General features: G+C 41.6%; 1 protein-coding gene across 3 annotated transcripts; it reads left to right on the top strand.

The window, feature by feature from the left end:
• LOC137372563 (fibronectin type III domain-containing protein 7-like) lies at positions 1-21,962 on the top strand. 3 transcript variants are annotated; one of them, XM_068036488.1, is made up of 14 exons: positions 1-74; positions 706-936; positions 1,056-1,313; positions 3,614-3,868; positions 4,696-4,956; positions 7,952-8,227; positions 11,498-11,752; positions 15,506-15,763; positions 16,102-16,356; positions 19,448-19,702; positions 20,009-20,269; positions 20,424-20,453; positions 20,602-20,655; positions 20,758-21,962. In XM_068036488.1, the coding sequence occupies exons 2-13, from the start codon at positions 900-902 to the stop codon at positions 20,643-20,645; spliced, it is 2,445 nt and encodes an 814-aa protein (XP_067892589.1). In that variant the 5' UTR covers positions 1-74; positions 706-899; the 3' UTR covers positions 20,646-20,655; positions 20,758-21,962. The 3 variants fall into 3 exon arrangements, with proteins under 3 accessions (XP_067892589.1, XP_067892588.1, XP_067892590.1); XM_068036487.1 differs by having other exon boundaries at positions 7-74; positions 706-724; XM_068036489.1 differs by lacking the exon at positions 16,102-16,356 and having other exon boundaries at positions 7-74; positions 706-724.
• The last annotated feature ends 3,302 nt before the right edge of the window (positions 21,963-25,264 follow it).

Below are 25,264 nucleotides of genomic sequence, written 5' to 3'. Positions count from 1 at the left end.
CTGATGGTGGAGAAATCTATCAAACAATGGGCAGAGGAGGATTGACTTATGTGCTGCTAGCCTGCATTGCGAACGTGAGTTATAGCAAGTGCGTATCAAAAAGATACGTTTCAGGTTTCGATTAATATATTACTTTGCCAACTGTCCCATTGGTAGTTTCTGACAATACTTCCGTGTGATCAAGTTCAATTAACTCCGCTGTTAATATTTAAATATATATATATTTAAAAGAGATTTAAGCATTTTAAATATTAACATTAATGTACTTGAATGTCTGATGCACTCGACTATCAGAAAGGCTGTTGGGCAGTGAGGTGACAGATGCTGAACATTAGAACACTGGCTCTTTCAAAAGCTGTCAACGTCTCCCAACCTTGTGCTCTGAATCAATAGAGAGATTCAAAAAGGAAATATGAAATAGAAATGTGATATTTATGCCCTATACTAAAACCGGTGACAAGATGAAAACTTGCGGACATAGTCTGTGCCCACCCCCCGCTCTCACAGTTCTACACAGTAGCTAATCTGTCTGAGTGATGGAAAATTGCAGGAATATAATAATTAGAAAAAGGAAAACGACATTCATTGATGTGCCTTGCGTTGATCTTACCCTCACATTTGCTGCATTTGTTACTAGATTAAACGTGAAAAATGAACATTTAATGAACCCGGTGTCTTTATTACATTCAAACTTTATTTTTTCAGATGTCCTTGGCAAGCACGGGTAAAGCAATTCATCCTTCGAAGGATAAACGTAGTTATTGGTGTTTGAACGGGATGATTTTCTACATATGTAACTACGTTGCATGAAAGCTCCGAGCGCAAACGAAAAATGTCACATTGGTTGTGGTACATTTTAAAGAGAAAAGCTTAAGAACGGAAAGAAAAAGCTTGCGGGAATGTATATGGTTATAAAAAGTGTTACATCCAATATATGTACATATATAATTATATACACACATACAGACACACATCGTTTAATATCTATACATACATACAAGCTTGCAAAACACATTACACATAAATACTATTAATCTATGCCCTTTTCTTTTAAGATTTCACCATGACGATTTACACCGTGACATCCAGGAGTATTTCAGTTCGCTGGAGCAGATATGTGGGAGCACACTCCTACAAGTTTTCTGCAACCTCCAATGCAGCTATGGGACAGCCAGCGTTTGTTATCTTCAACAATCGATTTATTATCGGTACAATCTCCCCCTTGTTACCTGCAACTCTGTACAATGTCAAAGTAGAGGTTCTTGACGGGAGCGGTAATGTACTGGCCGAAGCTCAAACACAACAACTAACAAGTGAGTTCTGCAAATCTACATTTCACAGCTTCTAATCCAATGGTGCAATAATTTCCTGTCAAAATAACAGCGAGGCTAACGGCACTCGCCATTATTTATATACAAATTGGACAGACAATTCAAGGGAGGGCAAATGTAAAGTTAAACGTGGAAATCCAAAGGTTGCTGTCTGATATGTGTTGCTCCGTCATTAGCCTTGCGAAAACAACATGTCTATTTCACCACGGAAATGCATCGAATGGTGTGGAGTTTCTGTACTTGCACGGTAAATATGAATTAAATTCATCACAGAAAGTGACCTCTTGTCCATTTCAGTCCAAGTACTCTTTTAACGGCATGATAAATATTGATTCCTGCCAATCAACCCCTCTGGCACTGAAAATTAACTATTTGAAGTGTGGAGTCTCATTCCAGCAGGTTTTAATTGTTGTTGGAGATGTTAAAAATGTCAAATGTACTTTTCTTAACTTTTCCTTACTGTCTCTTTTTTCTCTCTTTCTTAATCCCATCCTTCTTTCCCTCCAATAGGGCCAATAGGAGCACCTGAGGCTCTGGGCAGCTGGCAGCCCCAGTGGGAGAGGTGGTTGCCACTGTTGTAGGTGGGTAATTATGAGGGCGCCTCGTGATGGAGGTGCCCTATGAAGACTTGTAAATTGCCCATATTGTATGGCTACAGCTGCCAGGCCATCATTGCGGAGGGAGAAAACCTCCACAGGATGGCCTGCAGCCACAGCTGTGGCCCTCACTGCTTTGCAGGATGCGCCTCTGGCCCACCCAGCCTGCTGCCGGGAAGCTGCCACCTTTTCATTTACAGGTTCCAGCCACATTTTCCAGACAGCATGTGAAGAGTATCTTCAATTACCACTTTAATTGGCCGAATTGGCTATCCTCCCCCCCCTCCTCCCCACCCCCCCCCCCCCCCAGAAACCACTTCCCTGAAAATAGGCTGGTGGCAGGAAGATACAGGGAGACCGTCAAGACATCCAATAGCGAGAAATTGCTGGCCTTCAAACCCGCCTCTGCCTCGGGATGAAAATTCAGCCTTTAGTTCTCTTTCTGTACCTGAATTCACCCACTCCTCAGTAATCATGCTGTTAATTTCACAATCCTTCAATCTGATTGCTTAAGGAGATACCTGTTTACTCACATCCCAGATGCCCTGTTTTCCTCACTGCGCCATTATCAGCTTGCACTTACAGCAACTTGTCACCCAAAAAATTGAAAAACCTAAATGTGCAAGGACAAGTCTAGCTGACAGTAGACACCATTAGATTCACTCCTACAGCAAATTATGGTCTGATATGTTTTCAGTGTCACTTATTTTGTTGCAATGGTAACCTTAAATGCTCCCTTTAATTTTTATATCAATATCAGTTCAGTATTGAGAAATTAGGGTTGTGATGTTAATATACAAAACATTAATGTGCTGTTGTGACATTCCTCTGTAGCCTTATTTAATAGAGGTATCAACCTGATTATTTTAAACAAATTAGTAACTTTGCTAGCATAGAAGAAAGGTGAATGTAATTCAAAGATGTTAAAATTCTGACACATTATATAGCAAATAATAATTTCTAGGCCATGGTGTTATACCGTGAGATACTAATGACTGAACCCTTTATTGATTCTGTTGAGTTCCCCTCTCAGTAATTTTAGAGGAGATATTAACTTATTTATTTTAAAAAGGGTGAAATCACCACTAAGATAGACCATTTGGAATTTTTAAACTTGAAGTTGAAAGGTTACTATGTTTTCTTCACATGAGTTGCAAATTTGATGTGATCCCTGGTTCAGTTGGTAACACACTTCTCTATGAGTTGGAAAGTCATGGGATCAAATCCCACCCCTGACAGTTCAGCATATACTCAGGCTGACACCAATGCAGTACTGAGGGAGTGCTGCACTATCAGAGGGGCTGTCCTTTGGATGAGATGCTAAATGATGACCATTCCTTCTCTCTCAGGTGGATATATAAGATCCAAGTGATGCTAGTTGAAGAAAAGCAGGGGAGCCAAACCTGGTGTTCTGCCAATGTTTGACAATTAGTTACAATTTCATTACCAGTATCACTTAGAGGACCTACCCCATACTCCCCTCTATATATTTATGGCTTGTTAATTGTGTCCTAGAATCATAGAAATATACAGCACAGAAGGAGGCCCGTCAGCCCATCGTGCTTGTGTTGACTCTTTCAAAGAGCTATCCAGTTAGTCTTGTTATTGAAAATAAAATCATATTTATCATTTATGCCACCAAATCTTTGGAAGACATTCTGAATTAACAGTGATTTTGTTTTACAGCTCCTGATGTCCCTTTGAACATAAATGCTTATTCAAAGACTAGCAATAGCATTACTGTGAATTGGTCAACAGTTCCCAAAGCCACTGGCTATGTCTTGAAAGCAAAAGCTGACAATTCAATCATTGAAACCATTGTCAATGATTCATCCGGGACCCTGACAGGATTACAGCCGCATACATTATATACCATCTCTGTACAAGCTTCCAACGCTGGAGGAAACAGTCAATCATCAGTACCCGTAGAAGCAAGAACAGGTATAATCATAGAAACTGTAGTAGGGTGGAATGACAAAAAGAGTACCTATTGTTTTGCAAACCAGTGTTGACTCAAGGATTGTTGGTCATACTGAAATATGCAAGCATCTCCCATACATTTCTACACAATGTAAGTTGTAGCTGACCTTAGAAACTGAGGTCTGCTTTATATCAACATGAAAACTTGACACTTAAAAGGCCCGCTTTTAATCCATTCAAACCCCATTCATTTTAACAGAGTTAAAATCAGGCCACCCTTGACAATGGAAGTTGATTTTTTTTCACGTAGCTTATATTCTAAAAATGACACAAGAACAAAACAAGTTTAAATTTGAAACCCAAAAGGTATTTCGATTAATATAGATTCATAGTAATGTGCTTTGTTTTAGTGACTCATAAGTTCAGTACATCCAATTTTTTTTCAAAAACTATTTATTTGTAAACATATACTAGGGAAGAAGGGTGAGATACATGGATCAAAGTAATGGAAATGGAAAGACATCAGAGCATCCTAAAAAGTAATTTCTTTTACTGAAGGTTTTTAAAAAAGTTACTGTTTAATCAGTGAGGATCAGTTGCACCAAATACAATAATATAAAAGCAAAATACTGCGGATGCTGGAAATCTGAAACAAAAACAAGAAATGCTGGATTCACTCAGCAGGTCTGGCAGCATCTGTGGAAAGAGAAGCAGAGTTAACGTTTCGGGTCAGTGACCCTTCTTCGGAATCCAGCATTTCTTGTTGCACCAAATACAATGTTTTGTTATATAATGATAAATGATTAGTATTGCCTATTAATTCAAATTCTAATGTTATGTGCTTACAGTTTTAGCTGCCCCTGTCATCCACTCAACTTCACCAAATTCCAGAACGATAATGGTCAGTTTGGAGCCTGTGTCCCAAGCAGTGAAATACAGCTTCATTATCATCAGGTCAGATGCTGTGGGCAATAAGATTAAAAAGACCATAACCTCCACCACTGTAACATTCACTGACCTGGACACAGGTACTTGGTACACTATAATAGCACATGCTTTGGATGCCAATGGTATACCTGGAGATGACAGGATAAAAGAACAAATAACAAGTAAGAGACAAACAATTCTCTTTAAAAAAAAACTTATCAGGATTTTCTGATCAGTAATTGATTGTCCAGAGACCAAGGATCTATCCTTGGCCTCCTTTTATTTCTCATCTACATGCTGCCCCTGGGTGGCATCATCCAAAAGCACAGTGTTAGTTTTCACATGTACGCTGATGACACCCAGTTCTACCTCACCACTACCTCTGTTGACCCGTCCACTGTTGCTAAATTATCAGACTGCTTAACCAATATCCAGTACTGGATGAGCAGAAATTTCCACCAATTAAATATTGGGAAGACTGAAGCCATTCTCTTCAGTCCCTACTCCAAACTCCGTTTCCTAGCTACTGACTCCATCCCTCTGCCTGGCAACAGTCTGAGGCTGAACCAAACTGTTTGCAAACTTGTTGTCAGATTTGACCCTGAGATATGCTTCCAACCACATATCCGTGCTATCACTAAGACAGCCTATTTTCAACTCCGCAATATCGCCCGACTTCACCCCTGCCTCCACCCCTGCCTCAGCTCATCTGTTGCTGAAACCCTCATTCATGTCTTTGTTACCTCTAGATATGGCAATTCCAATGCAGTCCTGGGTGGCCTCCTACATTCTACCCTCTATAAACTTAAGGTCATCTAAAACTCTACTGCCTGTGTCCTTACTCACATCAAGTCCTCTTCATGTATCTTCTTCTTCTTTGGCCTCCTTGTCTCGGGAGACAATGGGTAAGTGCCTGGAGGTGGTCAGTGGTTTGTGGAGCAGCGCCTGGAGTGGCTATAAAGGCCAATACTAGAGTGACAGACTCTTCCACAGGTGCTGCAGAAAAAATTGGTTGTCAGGGCTGTTACACAGTTGGCTCTCCCCTTGCGCTTCTGTCTTTTTTCCTGCCAACTGCTAAGTCTCTTCGACTCGTCACACTTTAGCCCCGCCTTTATGGCTGCCCGCCAGCTCTGGCGATCACTGGCAATTGACTCCCACGACTTGTGATCAATGTTACAGGACTTCATGTCGTGTTTGCAGACGTCTTTAAAGCGGAGACATGGACGGCCGGTGGGTCTGATACCAGTGGCGAGCTCACTGTACAATGTGTCCTTGGGGATCCTGCCATCTTCCATGCGGCTCACATGGCCTTGAGGACTTCTGTGTTGGAGATGCGGTCCTGCCACCTGATGCCAAGGATTCTCTGGAGGCAGCGAAGATGGAATGAATTGAGACGTTGCTCTTGGCTGACATATGTTGTCCAGGCCTCGCTGCCGTAGAGCAAGGTACTGAGGACACAGGCTTGATACACTCGGACTTTTGTGTTCCGTGTCAGTGCGCCATTTTCCCACACTCTCTTGGCCAGTCTGGACATAGCAGTGGAAGCCTTTCCCATACGCTTGTTGATTTCTGCATCGAGCGACAGGTTACTGGTGATAGTTGAGCCTAGGTAGGTGAACTCTTGAACCACTTCCAGAGCGTGGTCGCTGATATTGATAGATGGAGCATTTCTGACGTCCTTTCCCATGATGTTCGTTTTCTTGAGGCTGATGGTTAGGCCAAATTCGTTGCAGGTAGCCGCAAACCTGTCGATGAGACTCTGCAGACACTCTTCAGTGTGAGATGTTAATGCAGCATCGTCAGCAAAGAGGAGTTCCCTGATGAGGACTTTCCGTACTTTGGTCTTCGCTCTTAGACGGGCAAGTTTGAACAACCTGCCACCTGATCTTGCGTGGAGGAAAATTCCTTCTTCTGAAGACTTGAACGCGTGTGAGAGCAGCAGGGAGAAGAAAATCCCAAACAGTGTAGGTGTGAGAACACAGCCCTGTTTCACGCCACTCAGGATAGGAAAGGGGTCTGATGAGGCGCCGCTATGCTGAATTGTGCCTTTCATATTGTCATGGAATGTGGTGATGATACTTAGTAGCTTTGGTGGACATCCAATCTTTGCTAGTAGTCTGAAGAGACCACGTCTGCTGACGAGGTCAAAGGCTTTGGTGAGATCAATGAAAGCAACGTAGAAGGGCATCTGTTGTTCGCGGCATTTCTCCTGTAGCTGACGAAGGGAGAACAGCATGTTACCCTGAAATAATCAAGAGTGCTAAGCCTGCCATACTCTCAGCACTCTACGAACTGCTTTGCCTGTGCTGCGACGAGGGAGCAGTACCACAGGACATGCGCGATGCCAATATCATCACCCTCTTCATGTATCACCCCTATGCTTACTGACCTACATTGGCTCCTGGTCAAGCAACATCTCAACTTTAAAATTTTCATCCTTGTTTTTAAATCCTCCATGACCTTGCCCCTCCCTATTTCCAGCCCCACAACCCTCTGAGATATCTGTGCTCCTCTAATTCTGGCTTCTTGAGCATCCTGATTTTAATTACTTCACCATTGGTGGCTGTGCCTTCAGCTGCCTCGGACCTAAGCTTTGGAATTCCCTCTCTAAACCTCTCCAACTCCCCACTCATCTTTCTTCCCTTTAAGACACTCCTTAAAACCTACCTCTTTGACCAAACTTTTGGCCCTCTGCCCTAATATTGCCTTATGTGATTCAATGTCTGATCTTGCTTTTAAACCCTTCTGTGTAGCACCGAGGGGCTTTTTTTTTACATTAAAGGCACTGTGTAAATATACGTTGTAATTACTGCAACATAAGATTTTGTTCATTATAATTCTGGGAATTTTACAATAACGGAATATTTTTTAAATTTAGCTTGTCTTTTGGAGGTGGAAGCTCAATAGATTCTTGCAGTTTAGTACAATAAATCATTCTTTCAAGGAAAATGCCACAAAATTATGTTACCATCTTTTGTTAGCGATCATGCTAATAGGCATTGATACACGAGTGAATTTGATGAGTGCTAATTTAACGCAATTCAACAATTTGAATGATTTTACAGATACCAAACATGTAGACAGAGAAGCCAAAAAGGCAATAAACTATTTCACTGAAATTATTGTGAACAGTTTTTCAGAAAATGAAGTGTAATTTGAATGATTTCTTTATTTTAGGACCCCTCGCTCCACAATCTGTGCGTGCAGTTCTTACCAGTGAATCAATGAGCACATCTTTGGGAGTTGTTGTTACATGGAATGCTTCAGAAGGTTCAACAAATTACATTGCTGTACCCATTGACAAATCTCGGAATGTAGCCCAGAACTGCACATCACGATCCACATCCTGTATCATCTCTCCAATCCAATGTGGTACACAGTACGATGTCATTGTAGTCGCCTTTAATGAAGCAGGTGCATCGGATGCAGCAAATCCTACAGAGTTTACAAGTGGTAAGTTACCAGAGTTAAGTAAAAGCAAATGGGCGGCACAGTGGCACAGTGGTTAGCACCGCAGCCTCACAGCTCCAGGGACCCGGGTTCGATTCTGGGTACTGCCTGTGCGGAGTTTGCAAGTTCTCCCTGTGTCTGCGTGGGTTTCCTCCGGGTGCTCCGGTTTCCTCCCACATGCCAAAGACTTGCAGGTTGATAGGTTAATTGGCCATTATAAATTGCCCCTAGTATAGGTAGGTGGTAGGGAAATATATAGGGACAGGTGGGGATGTGATAGGAATATGGGATTAGTATAAATGGGTGGTTGATGGTCGGCACAGACTCGGTGGGCCGAAGGGCCTGTTTTAGTGCTGTATCTCTAAACTAAACTAAACTAAACTAAACAAACCACTAACCATTTACAACTCAACTTTGATTCCATTGGCATTCAACCTTTTTCTTTCACGTTTTGAGTTACAGTATGTTTTGACTTTGAATTTCTAAGCATTTATTGTATAGGTTATTCATAAAACAACCTAATTTATGCCATTTAAAATTCAAAATTAGTCATAAGGAAGCAAACATTTAACAGAACAAATAATATAGCAAAGAATTTAACCTCTTCTTTTCATTGCTCCCTGTTTTTCCACTTCTCAGTTGCCCTCCTGCATCAGTGAGACTGGGATATCACCACCCTGGACATTTCCATAAATGAAGAATAGGAGGGAGCTGAACTGACAAATCTCTGGGGATGAATGATTCACTGAAACTATCATGAAATTTGATCTCCTGAACTCCACCTTAAAGAAGTCACTTCATGACTTTTCCTGTTCTCAGAGAGATAGCAATTGAGATGATGGCCAGATTACCTCTTCAAAGTGGAGTCTTAGGGCTGGATTTTGTTCCCAGCCTGACGTTGAGTTCCATGGCGGGGGTGGGAGGTGGAAAATCGGAGCGGCAGTGGCTGCCATGGAACTCGAAGCCAGGATTGTTGGGCCCGATCTTCCCAGCGATGGGGACGCTCCATGACGGCCCCTCTGCCGTTCTGTGATAGCACCCAAATTAACATATTTAAATAACATATTTGCATCAATTAAAAGATAAACCACAGTGATCTTACCTTCAGTTTCCAGTCCTCAGCGTGACAAGTGGCACTCATGCACCTTCACTTTCCCCTCCAGGGAAAGCTGCCGCCACTGAGGTGGGGAAGGAGTCAACTCTATACTCTGATGGGCGGGGGGAAGAGGTGAACTCTACGCTCTGATGGGCAGGGGGGAGGGGGAGAACTCTGCATTCTGATGGTTATGGCGGGGGTAGGGTTGAACTCTGCATTATGGTGAACTGTTTGCAAGGCTGGCACCCTTTTTAAAAATGGCACCATTCCTGCTGCTTCAACAGGTGATGCCATGAGCGGCTTTTCCGAGGCCGCCCCCACCATGTGATTGGGGGGCGGGGGCCGCCTTGAATATGCAAAATATCTACCCCGCTGTGTAATCACAGTGGCGTGGGTCCTGTGGGGGATGGCCGCCTTGTTCCACGCCTACAAAACCCAGCCCTTTATCCTTGGATGCAGATTTGTCACATTAGAATGATTCAGGAGCCTTGGAGCATATACTAGGATTCTCAAAAACTTGGGCTTGCCACTGGGGACTCTCAATCATTTTGCACTTTCAGAATTAGGGTTGTTTGTCCTCGTTCACCTTCAACCTAGTTTACTTTACTGCTATGCCATCTCATATACAAAATCAAACACAATGATGACCAGAATATTTCAGTGTAAAGAGAGGTTGTTGAATTTTTCTCCTCCCCCAAATTACCATAGTTGATATCAGTTGTACTCTTTGGTTCACTCATAAGCAAGCATCCTACACTGGGGGTGTAAATGGCCATCCCTGCCAAATCCAGCAAAAAAGTAAACAAAATAAAAAGTAGGAATGCTGCCTGTTACCTATGTTTACCTTTTTTTTAACAAAAAAACTAAAATTAGTGAAGACATGAAATTCATTCCCCGAGTATATAAAGAAAATGGGTGACCAGTTTTCCCTTCTTTCCATGGATAAGCTCACTGAGATGTGACAAGTGTAGTCTCTGTTGGAAAGCCAGGTGAAAATGATAGTTGAGGTTGGTGTCCTAGCATTATTAGGAGTGCTGTCCCAGGAAAGTGCATTAAGCAATTCTGCCCAGTTAAAATACTATCAGGGTCCTATTGATGACTTAGGATCCTGATTAGCATTTATGCATGAGGCTCCTGTTTGTGTCTGGAGATCAACTCATTGGCCACCAAAACCAGCTGCACTCAAAATCAGAAATCAGCAGCATCGGTGTTGGAACCATCCCATTTAATTGCTCGCCCATGCTGTTCTTGCCCAGTGGATAAAGTAAAAATTTCCTCCTTTGATATTTGGACAAAATGTATTATATATGGGAAATACAAGTCTTTGACATGTGAAAACAGTTTGCATTCCTTGCCTATTGAAAAATAATTCTGTAGGGCGAGGCTTGTCTCGACCTATGACGTCGAGATTGGCCCGCTGCATATTACCGGCGACAAAGGGACCTCAGTGCAGCACCACCCCTCCACCCCCCGCCGCCTAGCGGCGGGCACTTCATCTCCAAATGCAGATTGCCATTAAATATAGTCAAAATAACTTATCTGCCATCCCACGTTGATTTTACGGCCTCCGTTCGGCCTTCACGCACCTTCAGAACTCCGCACGGAGTTCTGAGGCGAGAACCTGATGGGGAGGGGGGAGTAATACAATTTTCAGGGCGGGAGGGGTGGTGGAGCGGGGAAATCAATTTTTATCAGACGTGGGGATGGTGGGAAGGAGTTGAAGGGCAAAAGATTGAAGGTTGGAGGGAAAGTTCGGGTATTTGAAAAATCAATTGATAGTCTTTTTGGGAAATGAAATGACCATTGGGGAGGGTTGGGGAAGGGCCTCCAATTTTATATTTAATACAAATAAATAATGTTAATCCTTTTAAAATTAATTGTAAGGACTTATAGCCATTTACAAATGGCGGCGTCACCTGCGTGGTGGCGCCTGCGCGGTGGCACCGGATGCCGTTGCCGGCGAGATGGAGGCCGCCCCCTTACATCATCAAGGGCGGGCGCTCTGTCCCCACTATTTAAATGAGCCCCCGCGCGAAATATCATGGGGGCTCCTTGGCAGCCGTTGAATGCGGGCACCCCGCCAAGTTCAAAAGGCACTGCCATGGAGCGCAGCACCCAAATAAAATTCAGCCCTGTGTATTTTTTAAATGATTTATTAATTTTGTTTTTTTTTGCAGTACCTTGCAGTCCAAATTATATTACAATTCAGGAGATCTACTCTGGTAATCTGACAGTGTCCTGGTCCCCATCCCCCCTGACTGATTACTACACTACTTTTGTGAAAAGAGATGATGGCCTAGAGGTTATGTGCAACACTTCACAAACAAGCTGTTATTTCCGGTCAGAATGTGGATTCATTTACTTTATCAGCGTTTTTTCATACAACAAGGCTGGGCAGAGTCCTCCAGGCAACGTTTTAAATTATACAACAGGCAAGTACTAGTTAATTTTAATTTCATCAAATTTGCTAAATCCTGTCATTCCAATATATTCTGCAACTGAACAAGTAAAACAATTTGACAACCATAGCTAGTAATTTAATATTAGCAGCATATCAAAACACAATTAATCATTATCTCATTGCTTCACATATTTTTGCAGACTTTTTTGTTGCTTTTAATGGGGCAAGATGTAACATTTAAGTTGAGTCAGAAGAAAGGGTCTCAAAAATTACCATGCAGATGCGAAATAGCAATGAGATCCTGCCAATGAAAAAAGGCATTTCCATACTGTACTGTATTTAATGGTTTCATTGAAACCCAAGGGCCGATTTTAACATGACTTACCTAGTGGGAACAGGGCAGTAGCGTAGTTGAAATCACTGTGCACAACTTACTGCACTATTACCACTCTGCGGCCCCATTTACTGGGGCCTTCCACCTGGTGACTCGGGTGTCCACCTGGAGTTTGGAGTCCTGTGAAGTACATAGGACCCCAATGCAATTTAGAGGGATAACTGTGTGGAGTGATTTTGAAGCGGCCCCAAAAATTGTAAGAAAGGATTTACTTCTGGGAGGAGGAGCAGGAGTGCTCCTTCAAGCTCCATAAGAATACTGTGGGCAACTGCCATCCTGCACTGTCCCCGACCTACCTGCCTGCCAGCTGGGTTAGCTACTGTGATATTGTGCTGTGCTGGACTGGACCTGGTTTGCTGAAACAAAACATCTGTTCAGGGTCTGCAGCTTGACGGTGACATGGTAATAAGGCTCATTCTTCAAAATATAGCATGCCTCCTGCCAGGAAGAAGGGTGAATGTTCCTCCTGCTGTCTGTCCATTCTATGCCTGCAGTTTAATATCTACTCCTTCAATATCTATAGATGCTCTTGCTATTATTACTGCATGTTATTAGTCAGGAGATTAGAGAAGCATGTAGCATGGGTAATACAGTAATCATGGGTGACTTCAATCTGCAAAAAGACTGGGTAAACCTAATGAGCGCTAATATTGTGGAGGACAAGTTTCTGGAATGAGTTAGGGATGGTTTTCTAGAGCACTATGTTGAGGAAGCGACTAGAGAACAGGCTATTTTAGATCTAGTATTATGTAATGAGAAACGGCTAATTAATAATTTTGTTGTAAAAGAACATTTAAGGATGAGTGACCATAATATGAGAAAATTTTACAATATGTTTGGAAGTGAAGTAGTTCAATCTGAAGCCAGGGTGTTAAATTTGAACAAAGGAAATTATGAAGGTATGAGGGGCAAATTGTCTGCAGTGAATTGGGAAAATACATTAAAAGGTATGACAGTACATAGGCAATGGATAGTCTTTATAGAAATATTACGTCGTTTACAGCAACAATACATTCCTTCAAGGCACAAAAACCCCAAAAGTAAAGGCAGTCAACTGTGGATAACAAAGGAAGTTAAGGATTGTATAAGATTAAAAGAAAAGGCCTATAAAGTTACCAGAAATAGTAGTAAACCTGAGGATTGGGAGGATTTTAGAATACAGCAAAGGAGGACGAAGAAACTGATAAAGATAGGGAGAATAGAATGTGAATGTAAGCTAGCAAAAAATATCAAAACGGACTGTAAAAGCTTCTATAGGTACGTAAAAAGGAAATGTTTGGCGAAGACAAATGTCGGTCCATTACAGGCAGAGTCAGGAAAATTTATAATGGGGAATAAAGAAGTGGCAGAGAAGCTAAATGATTACTTTGTGTCTGTCTTCACTGAAGAAGATACAAGAAATCTCCCAGAATTAGAGATCCAAGAGATTAGGGGGAATGAGGAATTGAAGGAAATTAGTATTAGTAAGAAGATTGTAGTGGAGAAATTAATGGAGCCGAAGGTTGATAAGTCCCCAGGACCTGATATTCTACATTCCAGAGTGTTGAAAGAGGTAGCTATGGAGATAGTCGATGCGTTGGTGATCATCTTCCAAAATTCTATAGATTCTGGAGTGGTTCCTGCAGATTGGAAGGTTACAAATGTCACCCCACTATTTAAGAAAGGAGGGGGAGAGAAAACAGGGGACTACAGACCTGTTAGCCTTACATTAGTCATTGGGAACATGCTAGAATCTATTCTAAAGGATATGATAAATGGACACTTGGATAATAATGATCTGATTGGGCATAGTCAATGTTGATTTATGAATGGGAAATCATGTTTGACGATCTTGTTGGAGTTTTTTGAGGATGTTACTAACAGGATTGATAAAGGGGAGTCAGTGGACGTGGTATACTTGGATTTTCAGAAGGCTTTTGATAAAGTCCCCCACAGGAGGTTGGTTAGCATAATTAACGAACATGGGATAGGAGGTAATATACTGGCTTGGATTAAGGATTGGTTAACAGGCAGAAAGCAGAGAGTAGGAATAAACGGGTCATTCTTGCGTTGGCATGCTGTGACTAGTGGGGTACCACAGGGATCAGTGCTTGGGCCCCAACTGTTCACAATATATATCAATGATTTGGATGTGGGGACCAGATGTAGTATTTCCAAATTCGCGGATGACACAAAACTAGGTGGGAATGTATGTTGTGAGGAAGATACAAACCAGTTTCATTGGGATTTGGACAGACTTAGTGAGCGGGCAAGAATGTGGCAAGTGGAATATAATGTGGAAACACATGAGGTTATTCATTTTGGTAGGAGGAATAGTTGTACAGAGTATTTCTTAAATGGTAAGAGATTAGAAAATGTAGATGTACAAATGGACCTGGGTGTCCTTGTCAATAAGTCATTGAAAGGTAACATGCAGGTGCAGCAAGAAATGTGAAAGGCTAATGATATGTTAGCCTTTATCGCAAGAGGATTTGAGTGCAGGAGTAGTGAAGTCTTGCTTCAATTGTATAGAACCTTGGTCAGACCGCACTTGGAGTACTGTGTGCAGTTTGTCCCCTCACTTTAGGAAGGATATTATTGCCATAGAGGGAGTGCGATGAAGGTTCACCAGACTTGTTCCCGGGACGGCAGGACTGTCCTATGAAGAAAGATTGGGGAAACTGGGCCTGTATTCTCTAGAGTTTCGAAGAATGAGAGGTGATCTCATTGAAACCTACAAAATACTTAAAAGGATAGACAGGGAAGATGCAGCTAAGATGTTTCCCCTGGTTGGGGAGTCCAGAACCAGGGGACACAATTTCAGAATAAGGGGGAAGCCACTTAGGACCAAGATGAGGAGGAATTTCTTTACTCAGAGGGTTGTAAATCTTTGGAATTCTCTACCCCAGAGGGCTGTGGGAGCTAATTGAGTATGTTTAAAGTAGAGATTGACAGATTTCTAAATACAAATGGCATAAGGGGATATGAGGATAGTGTAGGAAAAAGGCTTTGAAGTGGATGATCAGCCATGATATTATTGAATGGCGGGGCAGGCTCGATGGGCTGAATGGCCTACTCCTGCTTTGATAGTAGCTTTGATCTGCATTAAATACCCTTATCAAATATTTTATTATCAATATAAGACATTGTCAAGCAGAAGCTAGGCAAGTACAAAAGGGAGTAAGGAATAGAAGGTATCTTGATGGGGTGAGATGAAGTAAGCTGGGAGGAGGCTTGTGTGGAGCATAAAGACGGGCATAGATGTATTGGTCCAAATGGCTTGTTTCTGTGCTGTAAGTACTGTGCAATAATACTGCAGGCACACTCTACCAATTGACACACTGTACCTGTAAATATGACATTACTTTTGGAAAGGTTGCTGTGTTAAGATGTTTATTCTTTATGTCCTAGCACCATGTTGTCCAACACATGTTAAAGCCTTGTTTGTCTCAAGTGATACGATTGAGGTGGAATGGAATCCAGCTCGTGGAGCTGAAATGTATGAAACCAAAGCCCAAGATGTGAGCTCAGTGGTGTTCTGTAATGACACTTCCACAATCTGTACATTGTCTGGACTGAAATGCAACACGGTCTACAATGTTACTATATACTCTTACAGTGATATCAGAGGGTTCAACTACTCATGTCAGAAAAAGTCAATCATAACAGGTAAAACTACAAATGGGTTGCGTGGATATCATCCTGGCAAACATTTAGCTGGGCTCCAATAAACAAATTAGTTGTAAGAACAAATGCTGTAATAAGTAGAATATAATTCCTACGGCGTTATTTCACACAATGCTGTATATTATGGTTAATATAAAATCAAGTGATGAATTAGAATAGTTGTGATTCTGGTTTTTGCCTTCGGATATATACTGATATTAAAAACTATCAATTTATTACATTATTAGTTTAATTAGTAATCATTGAAGCAAAACATTATAGAATGTGAAATTTACCTGAATAACTGAGTTTGAAATTGTTAGTTTTTTTGTTTTTCACAGGACCATGTATTCCCAGCATTCTGAATATTACAAAAGTGAATCCATCGACTGTTAATGTGTCATGGCAACCAAATAACTGTGATGCCATGTACAAGGTGTTTGCTTTCGGAAAGGCTGGTGTCAGATCCTGCAATAGCTCGGGGTATTCTTGTGAAATCACCAACCTCCCCTGTGGAGCTATCTTCTCTGTCAGTGCAGTAGCCACAACTCCAGAGGGGAAGAGTTTACCCAGCTACAGTGTCCCATTAGAAACTGGTAAAGACATATCTATTTGTTCAGAAGATTTATTTCAAACAAAATATCTCCCATTGAAATGGTCTCAGACGTTGTGCAAAATAATTGCTGAGTATTCCATATGCTCTGACTTTGTTAATTTACAGTTAATGAACACAAACCAGGAGATTCTTAGGTTCAAAGAGCTGAATTTCCATCACAGAGGCAGGAAACAGGAGCTGGGTCTGTTTTTGGGTCAGAAACCTGCTTCTAACAGTTCAAGTTTTCACATGGGGGTAGCCCTTAACTGGTATGGAGATGGGTTTCCTGTCCACTTAGAACCAGTGGGGGTGGGAATGGAGGCAGGTCAGATGAAGTGTGGGACACCCCACAGCAGCCATCACTGAGGCTGCTGGTTGTCCTGAGGGAGAGATCTGCAGTTTGTGCCAAAGCCTTCCACTGCATTTGAGGAAAGTGAGCTGTCATAGGGCCTGGCACCCCAGACAGGGAGGCCCCTTGCTTCATTGATGCCGACCTTGATTTAATGCTGGAGGCCGTGAGGGAGGCGGGGGGGGGGTGGGGGAGTCCTCTTCTGGGACAGTGGCAGGAGGAAGGCACCTCGTCGTACAGCATGAGCACCTGGCTGTTCAGCATCATCTCCCTCTGCCTCCAATTCCTCCTCTCTTACCTCCTGCTCCTGCTGCTCCCTGAATGAGCTGTCTCCTTCCAGGGCCTCACCATTCTCAAAGTCCACACCTTTCTGGAGGGTCATGTTATGAGAGTGCAGCAGACCACCACAATGACTGAGATGCTTGCAGGAGAGTTTTGGAGGGCACCACCCGACCGGTCCAGGCACCTGAATCACATCTTCAGAAACCCTATGGCCTGCTCAATGATTGTCTTGCCGAGTAAATGGCATTGTTTGTTTCGTCTTTGTGCCTCTGTCTGGGGCTCCCGTAGAGGGGTCAGTAGCCATCTCTTCAATCCATCCACACACTTTGGGGATTGGAGTGAAGATCTGAGGCAGCCTGGACTGGCAGGCGATGGAGGAGTCATGGCAGCTGCCAGGAAAGCAAACGCACACATGGAGGAAGCTCTTGTGGTCGCAGATGGTTGGACATTGAGGGAGTGGAAGCCCTTCCCTTTGATGGATCTCACTGGCTGGTCACTGGGTGCCTTGATGGCCACGTGGGTGCAATCAATGATGCCCTGCACCTAAGGGAATCCAGTGATGGAGTTGAAACCCAATACCCTTTGTGCCTGCAAGGCTGTGTCTACAGTTAAATGAATGTGCTGCCCAGCTCTGGCAAAGAGGGCATCAGAGACCAGTGCGATGCAGTGGTTTTTGCGATGCCACTAAGGTTTGCAGTTGATTCTTGAAAGGAGCCAGAAGCCACAGTGACTTTGACGGCCACTGGCAGGGCATGACAACCAGTGCTGCGAGGCATGAGATCTTCAACGTTGAGGGCACTGATCTCGCAGTCTCCTGTGGCACTGGTCCTTGCTTATCTTCAGGTAGCTCTGTCTTTGGCATTAGATCCTATGTTGAGGGTTTGGCCTCCTTTGCCTTCCTGCCCTTCTTCCTCTCCCATGCCCTCCTGATGCCCGGTTTTGGCCCTTCATCGGAGGGTGTTGCCCCCTCATTGCCACTGAGCCCAAAATCTGACAGATGCCCCCATTGCCAGCTGGAACCTTCCTTCTGGGCAGGTGGCTGCGTAATTGTCCTTGGCAGCCTTGCCCCCTGCTCTTCTGCCCCCATGATACTAGGGGGCTGCTGACCTTCTTCAAAGCATGGGCACTGAGTGTCCACTCTCCCTGCCACCTATGCAGCACCAAGAGCATTCCCTTACCAAGTGTCCAGTTCCTCTTTGCCCCGCTGGCCCTCTTATGGGGTATTGCCCTGGGGCAGCCATCGTTGGCATCCCTCGCTTTACCTGCCTCTCTTCAGCTGGCCAGTTCTGAAGGCACGAGTAACCTGTCCGCTCCTTTCAAAAAATTACATTTCCAGCCTTGACAAGCTCCTAATGAGCTTTTCAACACTTTTAATTGGCTTCAGTAAGAGTGGGATTCTTGTCCCATCGTTCCCCTGCCCCCCAATCCTGGTGATTATTGCTGGCACCGGGATCGGCATCTTGAAATTGAATGCCGCCAGGTGCCAGTATTTTCAGCCCATAATCCTGGTCTGTACTGAGTTAATTGATCTCAGGAGTGCTATAGTTAGCCTCAGCACTCCTGTGTTAGGACAGGGAAAAATTAGCTGAAGTTGTTACTAGGTGTCAGCCTAAGTTCTGTGGTAGTACTATTCTCTCTGAGTAAGAAGGTTGTAGTTTCAAGCCCCTGTCTGGGATTTGTGCATAAAATCTCATCTGACGCTTCCATTGTAGTATTGAGTGAATTCTGTACTGTTGGAGCTGTTCCCTTTTGGATCAAATGTTAAACCTTCTCAAGTGGAGGTAACCTGAGGCCCTGTCACCCTCTAGTTAGTCATAAAAGATCCCAAGATAACAAACCTATTAAAGCTCACGTGAATAATGGCTACTTGAGTGAAATATTAGAGGGTGACTGACATTAGTGCCGGTGGTACAATATCTTAGCAAGAGGGAAGCGATGGAGAAAGGAGAAAATTGGAACCTGTGGGAGGGAACAAATGCTTTCAAATTGGCAAAAAAAATGTATATTCCAAGGGGGCCAGATAAAATGGGAACCATGGGATATTTGCGAATTTCTCAAATTTTGATTGTGTTCACATGCTTTAATCTGAACAGCACAATGAACAATTGCATTTCCCCAAAAATATTTTCATGGGTTTATGCTTAATTTTTAGACGTTTTGTTACTACTGTGATTTTGTCACTAAAAAGGGTCTTTATAATCCTCTTCTTTCATTATCATTTTTATGATTATTTAAAATAAGCTAAGATGGGTCAAAATATGTAAAGACAAAAACAGTATTGTCAGTCTAATAATTTTTAATTTTAATCATGCCTTTTTTCTTATAACCTCAAAATCTTTATAACTTCATATTTTTTACGAATCACTGGAAAGGAATTTCTTGGATGTGAATATTATAGGGATAAAGATTCAGAAATGGAAAATTGCATGTTTAACAGTAAACTCTCTATTTTCCTCCCTAGCACCCTGTTGCCCCAAAAGCTTCACAGTCACACAGATCACACAGTCAATGACCAACATTAGCTGGACAGCAGCAATTGGAGCGCAATCATATACTACAGTCTTGGAATCATCTAAAGGACAGGCTAAATGCCACACCGGAGAAACCCATTGCCTTCTTGGATGTATAACTTGCAGCACCAATTATACAATATCTTTAAGTGCCATTAGTGAAACCGGACTAATGTCAGTGTGCAACTACCAAGGGTATTCATCCAGTAAGTAAAGAACAGAGAGATTCCATTTATATAAGTTACAATATTCTGTTATTATCAAACATCATTCCCAATATAAATACATATCATTATCAGCCAGTGACTCTTTGTATGTGATCAGCTGGCTTCATTGAGATTGAACATAAAGATGCTCCATTTGCAGTTATTTTTACATAGATTCTTGGATATTTTGCTTTAATATGTTCATAAAAGCAGTTAACTTAATGTCAATTGTAATGAACTGTTAGCTATAGTTAGTGTTTATAAGGTCAATGTGCTTAATGTACTTTCATTTATATTTTATTTTAGGTGGTTGCTGTCCATCTGCTGTTAAACTTTACAGGTTAGGGAGCAATGCACTAAGAGTTTACTGGCATGCCACTGCTGGTTCTGTGAACTACGTTGTAAATGTTACCAGCGACAATGCAAACTTCACCTGTTCCCCAATGTCCGGGGGCACTTATTGTGACATAAGTGAGATTTACTGCGGGGACATTTACACCGTCATCGTCTCTCCCGTTTCCATAGATGGATCAATAGTCACGTTTTGTCCCATGAAAATGTATTCAGGTAATGTGATATTATGATTTGAAATCAAAGTCAGTTGAAATCATGTTCACTGTATCACCTGTTCAGAATTCTCAGAAATCCTGGACAATGTCACTATTAGGAAGGTTGAGGCAAACAAAACCTTGATTTTAAAACTTATTATTTTTTCCACTAGTCTCCTGCTCTATGAATTCAGGTGCAATGGGTAAGAACTACATTCTCTACATTTCGCTAATAACTGAATCTAGTTTCTACATGTAAATTAGCTAACATACATTTTATTCAATAATTTGTGTCAAATGTATATATTTTGTGGTTTGAAATACTAACAACCAATTTCTTTATTTATTCAGTAATTTATCGAGGGAAGAGGAGCTTATTTTATAACGAAGCTTAGAAGGGGCAAGGTGAAAGTTCTTTTGTATATACAAATAATTATTTGGCATTTAACATGTTTTACTGTGTCACATGGTATTGCAATGCTTTCTAATATATGTTTCTTTTACCAGGATTACAGATCAATAAAATCACTTTATCCCAACAGAAGTCAATGCCAAATAATATTCCTCACATTACACTTAAGTTAGACAACACTGTGAGAAAACTGCTTTATGATTGTTCTGAAAATCACTTTGCTGCACATTTTTTCACATACTGGAAACTAGTTTGCTGATTTGATAAACTGTCAATCTGTTTAAGCACATCCTTATATTTAATCAATACAACAGATAAAATTATATAATTAATATTAACAAAAAACATTCATTACATTGATATGTCACAAAGTTACATTTCATTACTACGTCACAAAATTAACAGCTGTTCTGATTAAAATAGTGAAAACAAAATATGAGGACAATAAAAAAACACTTTTCTGTATCTTGTTAAACTCATGCTTTTTATCATATCCGTACAAACAAAGAGAAATCTGAAGACAACATGAAGAAAGAAACATGAACAGTGATCATTGGAAAACATTGACTTTTTCTTGTTGTGCATGTGGTATTAAAAGTAAAAGCACATCTAGATGTTCCTCTCTATTGTGTGCAATTATAATTTCTGTAGTTTGTAAACCCATGGAAATTATAATTTCTGTAGTTAATGAACCCATGGAAATTGTTTAGAATTTGGTTATCTCTGTGCTGCACAAAAATGGGTCAATCACTACTTTTGCATCATATCTAATCATGATTAAATATTCATTATATATGGGTAAAAATGTCATATCATGATTACTAAACAATGATGGAATATGAGATAACAACTACACTGCCATATTCTTGGTGTAATTAATATCGTGGGCACTTGCAACCCTTGTCAATCAGAAAACAAAACAAGAACACAAAGGGCCAAGTCATCTGGAGCAAATAACTTTTCAAATTTGGTGAGCTGGGAAACATGCAATGTGCCAGACTAAAATATACTTAGCCAGCCATTTTCTATCTTTCTTTCTTACTCTGCGTCATTAGCCCTGAGCTGGTTCTTCATGGTCTAGACCTCTTCCCTACCTGACTGACTAGTTCCTCTTCTGTAGAAACTTGTTTCCTTACATAAAAGTTCAAGTTCAAATGCCAGTTTTTGATGACTGGGAATTTACTTTGGGCAAATCAAAACAGTACCCCACTGACCAAATGGTAAGAACTGTTTGAAACCATTTTCTAGCATAGTTCAGGATCTATATTTGAGCCAAGTGGGCACAATCGGTATCGATAGTATTCTGCTTTTTGTCCTGAAGCATCATGTTGGTGACACTTATAATTAAAACCTGAATAAATGCAACAACCTATAAAACTGACTCTTTATTCTCTAGTGTTTTGAAAGCGCTGCTCAGTATAGTACAAAGTCATACAGACCAGGATAGTCCCAAGTTTGTTCATTGGTATGTACTTACTTATCTGGTGTCCACTGTTGTTAGTAATAGGTGCACTACTTTATAGTGAGTGCCCCTGGGCCAGGGAGCACAAAACTTAGCCAGAGTTCCTGCTCTTGCTGCATGACTGTGGACATTCTGTTGAGCACAGAATCAGGCTCAGTTATGATGCTTCCACCTCTCCCAGGTTGAATAGCATGCTGACATTCACTCTCCCATGTGAAACACAGCCACATGGGTTAGGTATTGAGGAGCCACCATGTCCAGGAAACCATACACCAGCAAGAGTCAGTGCCTTCAGAAGAGGAGAGGAGAGGAGAAATGTATCTGATAACTACAAAACAGAACCAGAACTTAGGTACACAAATAACTTGTGGATTATACATCATGATTAATTATTCTCATTCCTATGCTGTGTAATATCCTGATGGCCTACACCTGAATTAAAAAAATTGTGCTTTGCTGCTGGGATTTATATTAATTTTTAATGACTCAGTCATAAAATAACCCACCAATGAACAATGTCATAAAAATAAATGCAAGAAAACAGCTATTTAAAATTGAATTTGAAAGAACCCTAGTGTCTTATAAAGAACATCTTTCACCACTTTTGAAGTTCATTTATTGAGAAACCAAGATGAAATTGCAAGGCCCAGACTGCAACAAATTTTATTTGTTCAGCACCATTAATGTAAGGCACTTCACTGAGGAGAAACAATTACTGAGCAGTAAAAGATATTGCAGAGATCACTGAAGGTCTAGTTGAAGAGGTAGATTTTGCGATGGCTTTTGAATGTAGGGAGAATGGTACCACAGCGAAGGGTATAGAGAGAGAGTTCCAAAGTGTAGGGCCAAGATACTGAGGGCTCTGACAATGAAAATAGAACAGAGGGAGGAAGGAATACAAAAGAGGCCAGAATTATATCTGACACATGAAAAAGCCATTGATGAAGGTTTCAGCTGTTTTTGGGGTGAGGTAATGGGGGAGATTAGCAATGTTACAGAAGTGGAAATGGGTGTTCTTGTTGGTGGATAGGATATGGGACTTGCAGCTTTGTTGAGGGTCAACCAGGATGCCGAGAGTGGATATATCCAATTTGGTGTTAGGGAGAAGCAGAGTGAGTGATGGGATGCACTGTGATGTACTGCCATGGGGTATCAGATAAAAAGAAGAGGAGCAACCTTCACATAAAGCTTTCTGTGGAAGTGCCATGGTAAATTTGTTCAGTATTCCATTTTTTGCCAATTACTATATGAAAGAATAGATTTAAAATAAAGAGTTGGAGAATGTTTGCACAAATCCTGAGCTAACAGCAGTCCTCAAATTCTTTGGCATCTACCAACACCGCCTACTCTCTGCTCAGGATGCAAGAACTTCCTCATATGAAGTTAAAGGACTCAAGCAATTTGAAGGTCATTCTTTGATCAGTATACCTGTTGATTCATTCCCATCGCAGTGCCCCTTTATCTTTTGATTTTATTTTCCAACCTTATTAAAATACCTTTCAGTTCTGCTGAAGGATAGACATCAAACATCAATATCAGACCCCATGATATTGTAGTTAAATTCAAATGTGAATGCTTCTATTACAAAAATAAAGGAACAAACACACAACAAATATTGTTCCCAATACTGACATCAGTTTAGCCCTAACAAGTTGTTTAATATTGGGGAAAGAACACTTTTACCAAGATTAGTTCACCCTACCTTATATTCTGTCCAACTCCCTCTTCACCAGGCAACTAATATAGCACCATCTTTATAATTTATGTAAATAAATTTATTTATCTGAAAGCTTTTGATTAGATTCCATACCAGGGATTAATGGCTAAAGTCAAGAATGGGATGGAATCCATAGTTTGCGGGAATTGTGGGAGAGCACGTGTGAGCTGTTGTCTAAACCGATGATTTGTTGAGTATTCTGTTAGGTGTCCTGACCCTGGTCTCAAAGCTTGCTTTTTTGAGACAGACTCTAAATGAAAGGGAAACTAAAACTGAAACTTGGAACCAGATTGAAAGACACAGGGCCATCGAAGTGCAGATCATGCAAGGGTGCAATGCAGACAGGCTGAAGAAAGTGAAGGCTGGATCAGGAGCTGGCAATAGGCAAATATGAATTGCTGCAGCTGTTTCTGTTACTTAAGGTAACTGATTAACCAGACCCAGCTATACAGTGCACAGAGTTGTCACTGAAGGGCTCAAATAAAGGTAATACTGATGGATCCATCCCATCAAGGACTGTCATGAGCAGAACTGCGGAGTTTCTGGAGAAGTGCACCATTTTGGTGAAGACCGTATCCATGGAGTTCAGTTTGAAGGGGAACTACTATCGGATGAGAATCGGTGGCTGCATCTTGGAAGAAAGGAGCTGGAGATCTACCTGAGAAGTTTACAGCTTTGAAGAACTTAGTGGCTGTAATTGGTGCCATGTATGCTGAGTGGACTATTTTTGTTGTATCTGATAGTTAATGTGTAATCTGTTTTATATATATATATATATATAGAGAGAGAGAGAGAGAGAGATACACCATGATTTGTCTGTTAATTCATGTTTAACATATGTTGGTTTTGCTTTGATAGTTTAAGTAAAAGTTATAAAAGTGTAATCTTGTCCATTTGTTTTTTTTTAATTGGGTTGTTCAGTAAATTCAGTTCTTTTGGTTTGTTGATCTCCACAGGGATCATAACAAGAATCACAGATATATAGTGCTGGATAAAAAATTGGTTTAAAACTGGAAACAGAGTTGAGCCACAACATGGGATTCTTACAAGCCTGAAAGGAGGCAAGGAGCCAGTTTTGGAGGCCTATTTTTTATTTTAATACACAGATATGTATATGGGGGATGGTGGGGGGGATTAGGAGTGGTGATGTAAAAGGTTAAACACAGGAATCTGGGCTGAAATTTGCTTCTGTTGGCTGCCTACTTGAAAAGAATAAAATTGCTAGTCAGGTGGGCTCAACAAATTAATGCTACCTTAGCACTGATTGGCAACCTCATTCCAACATGCCACAGGGGGCTGAATTTTACGGCCCCCCCCCACAACCCGAGGCACAATTGGAGATGGGGGTGGGGGGGCATGGAGTATCGCGAAGGGTGGCCAGGGAGCGGTGGGGAGTAGGGCCCGTTGCCAAGCGAGCTTCCTG

Source organism: Heterodontus francisci, chromosome 8, assembly GCF_036365525.1.
Source record: "Heterodontus francisci isolate sHetFra1 chromosome 8, sHetFra1.hap1, whole genome shotgun sequence".
Taxonomy (NCBI): Eukaryota; Metazoa; Chordata; class Chondrichthyes; order Heterodontiformes; family Heterodontidae; genus Heterodontus; species Heterodontus francisci.
This window is presented reverse-complemented; position numbering and strand designations above follow the sequence as displayed.

Bases quoted from the DNA above. Each gene is read 5' to 3' on its own strand.
- LOC137372563 (XM_068036487.1), top strand. From the start codon at position 27: ATGGGCAGAGGAGGATTGACTTATGTGCTGCTAGCCTGCATTGCGAAC. The intron at 4,957-7,951 runs GTAAGAGACAAA...TCTTTATTTTAG, and splicing joins GATAAAAGAACAAATAACAA to GACCCCTCGCTCCACAATCT. The intron at 20,270-20,423 runs GTAATGTGATAT...TTTTTCCACTAG, and splicing joins TCCCATGAAAATGTATTCAG to TCTCCTGCTCTATGAATTCA.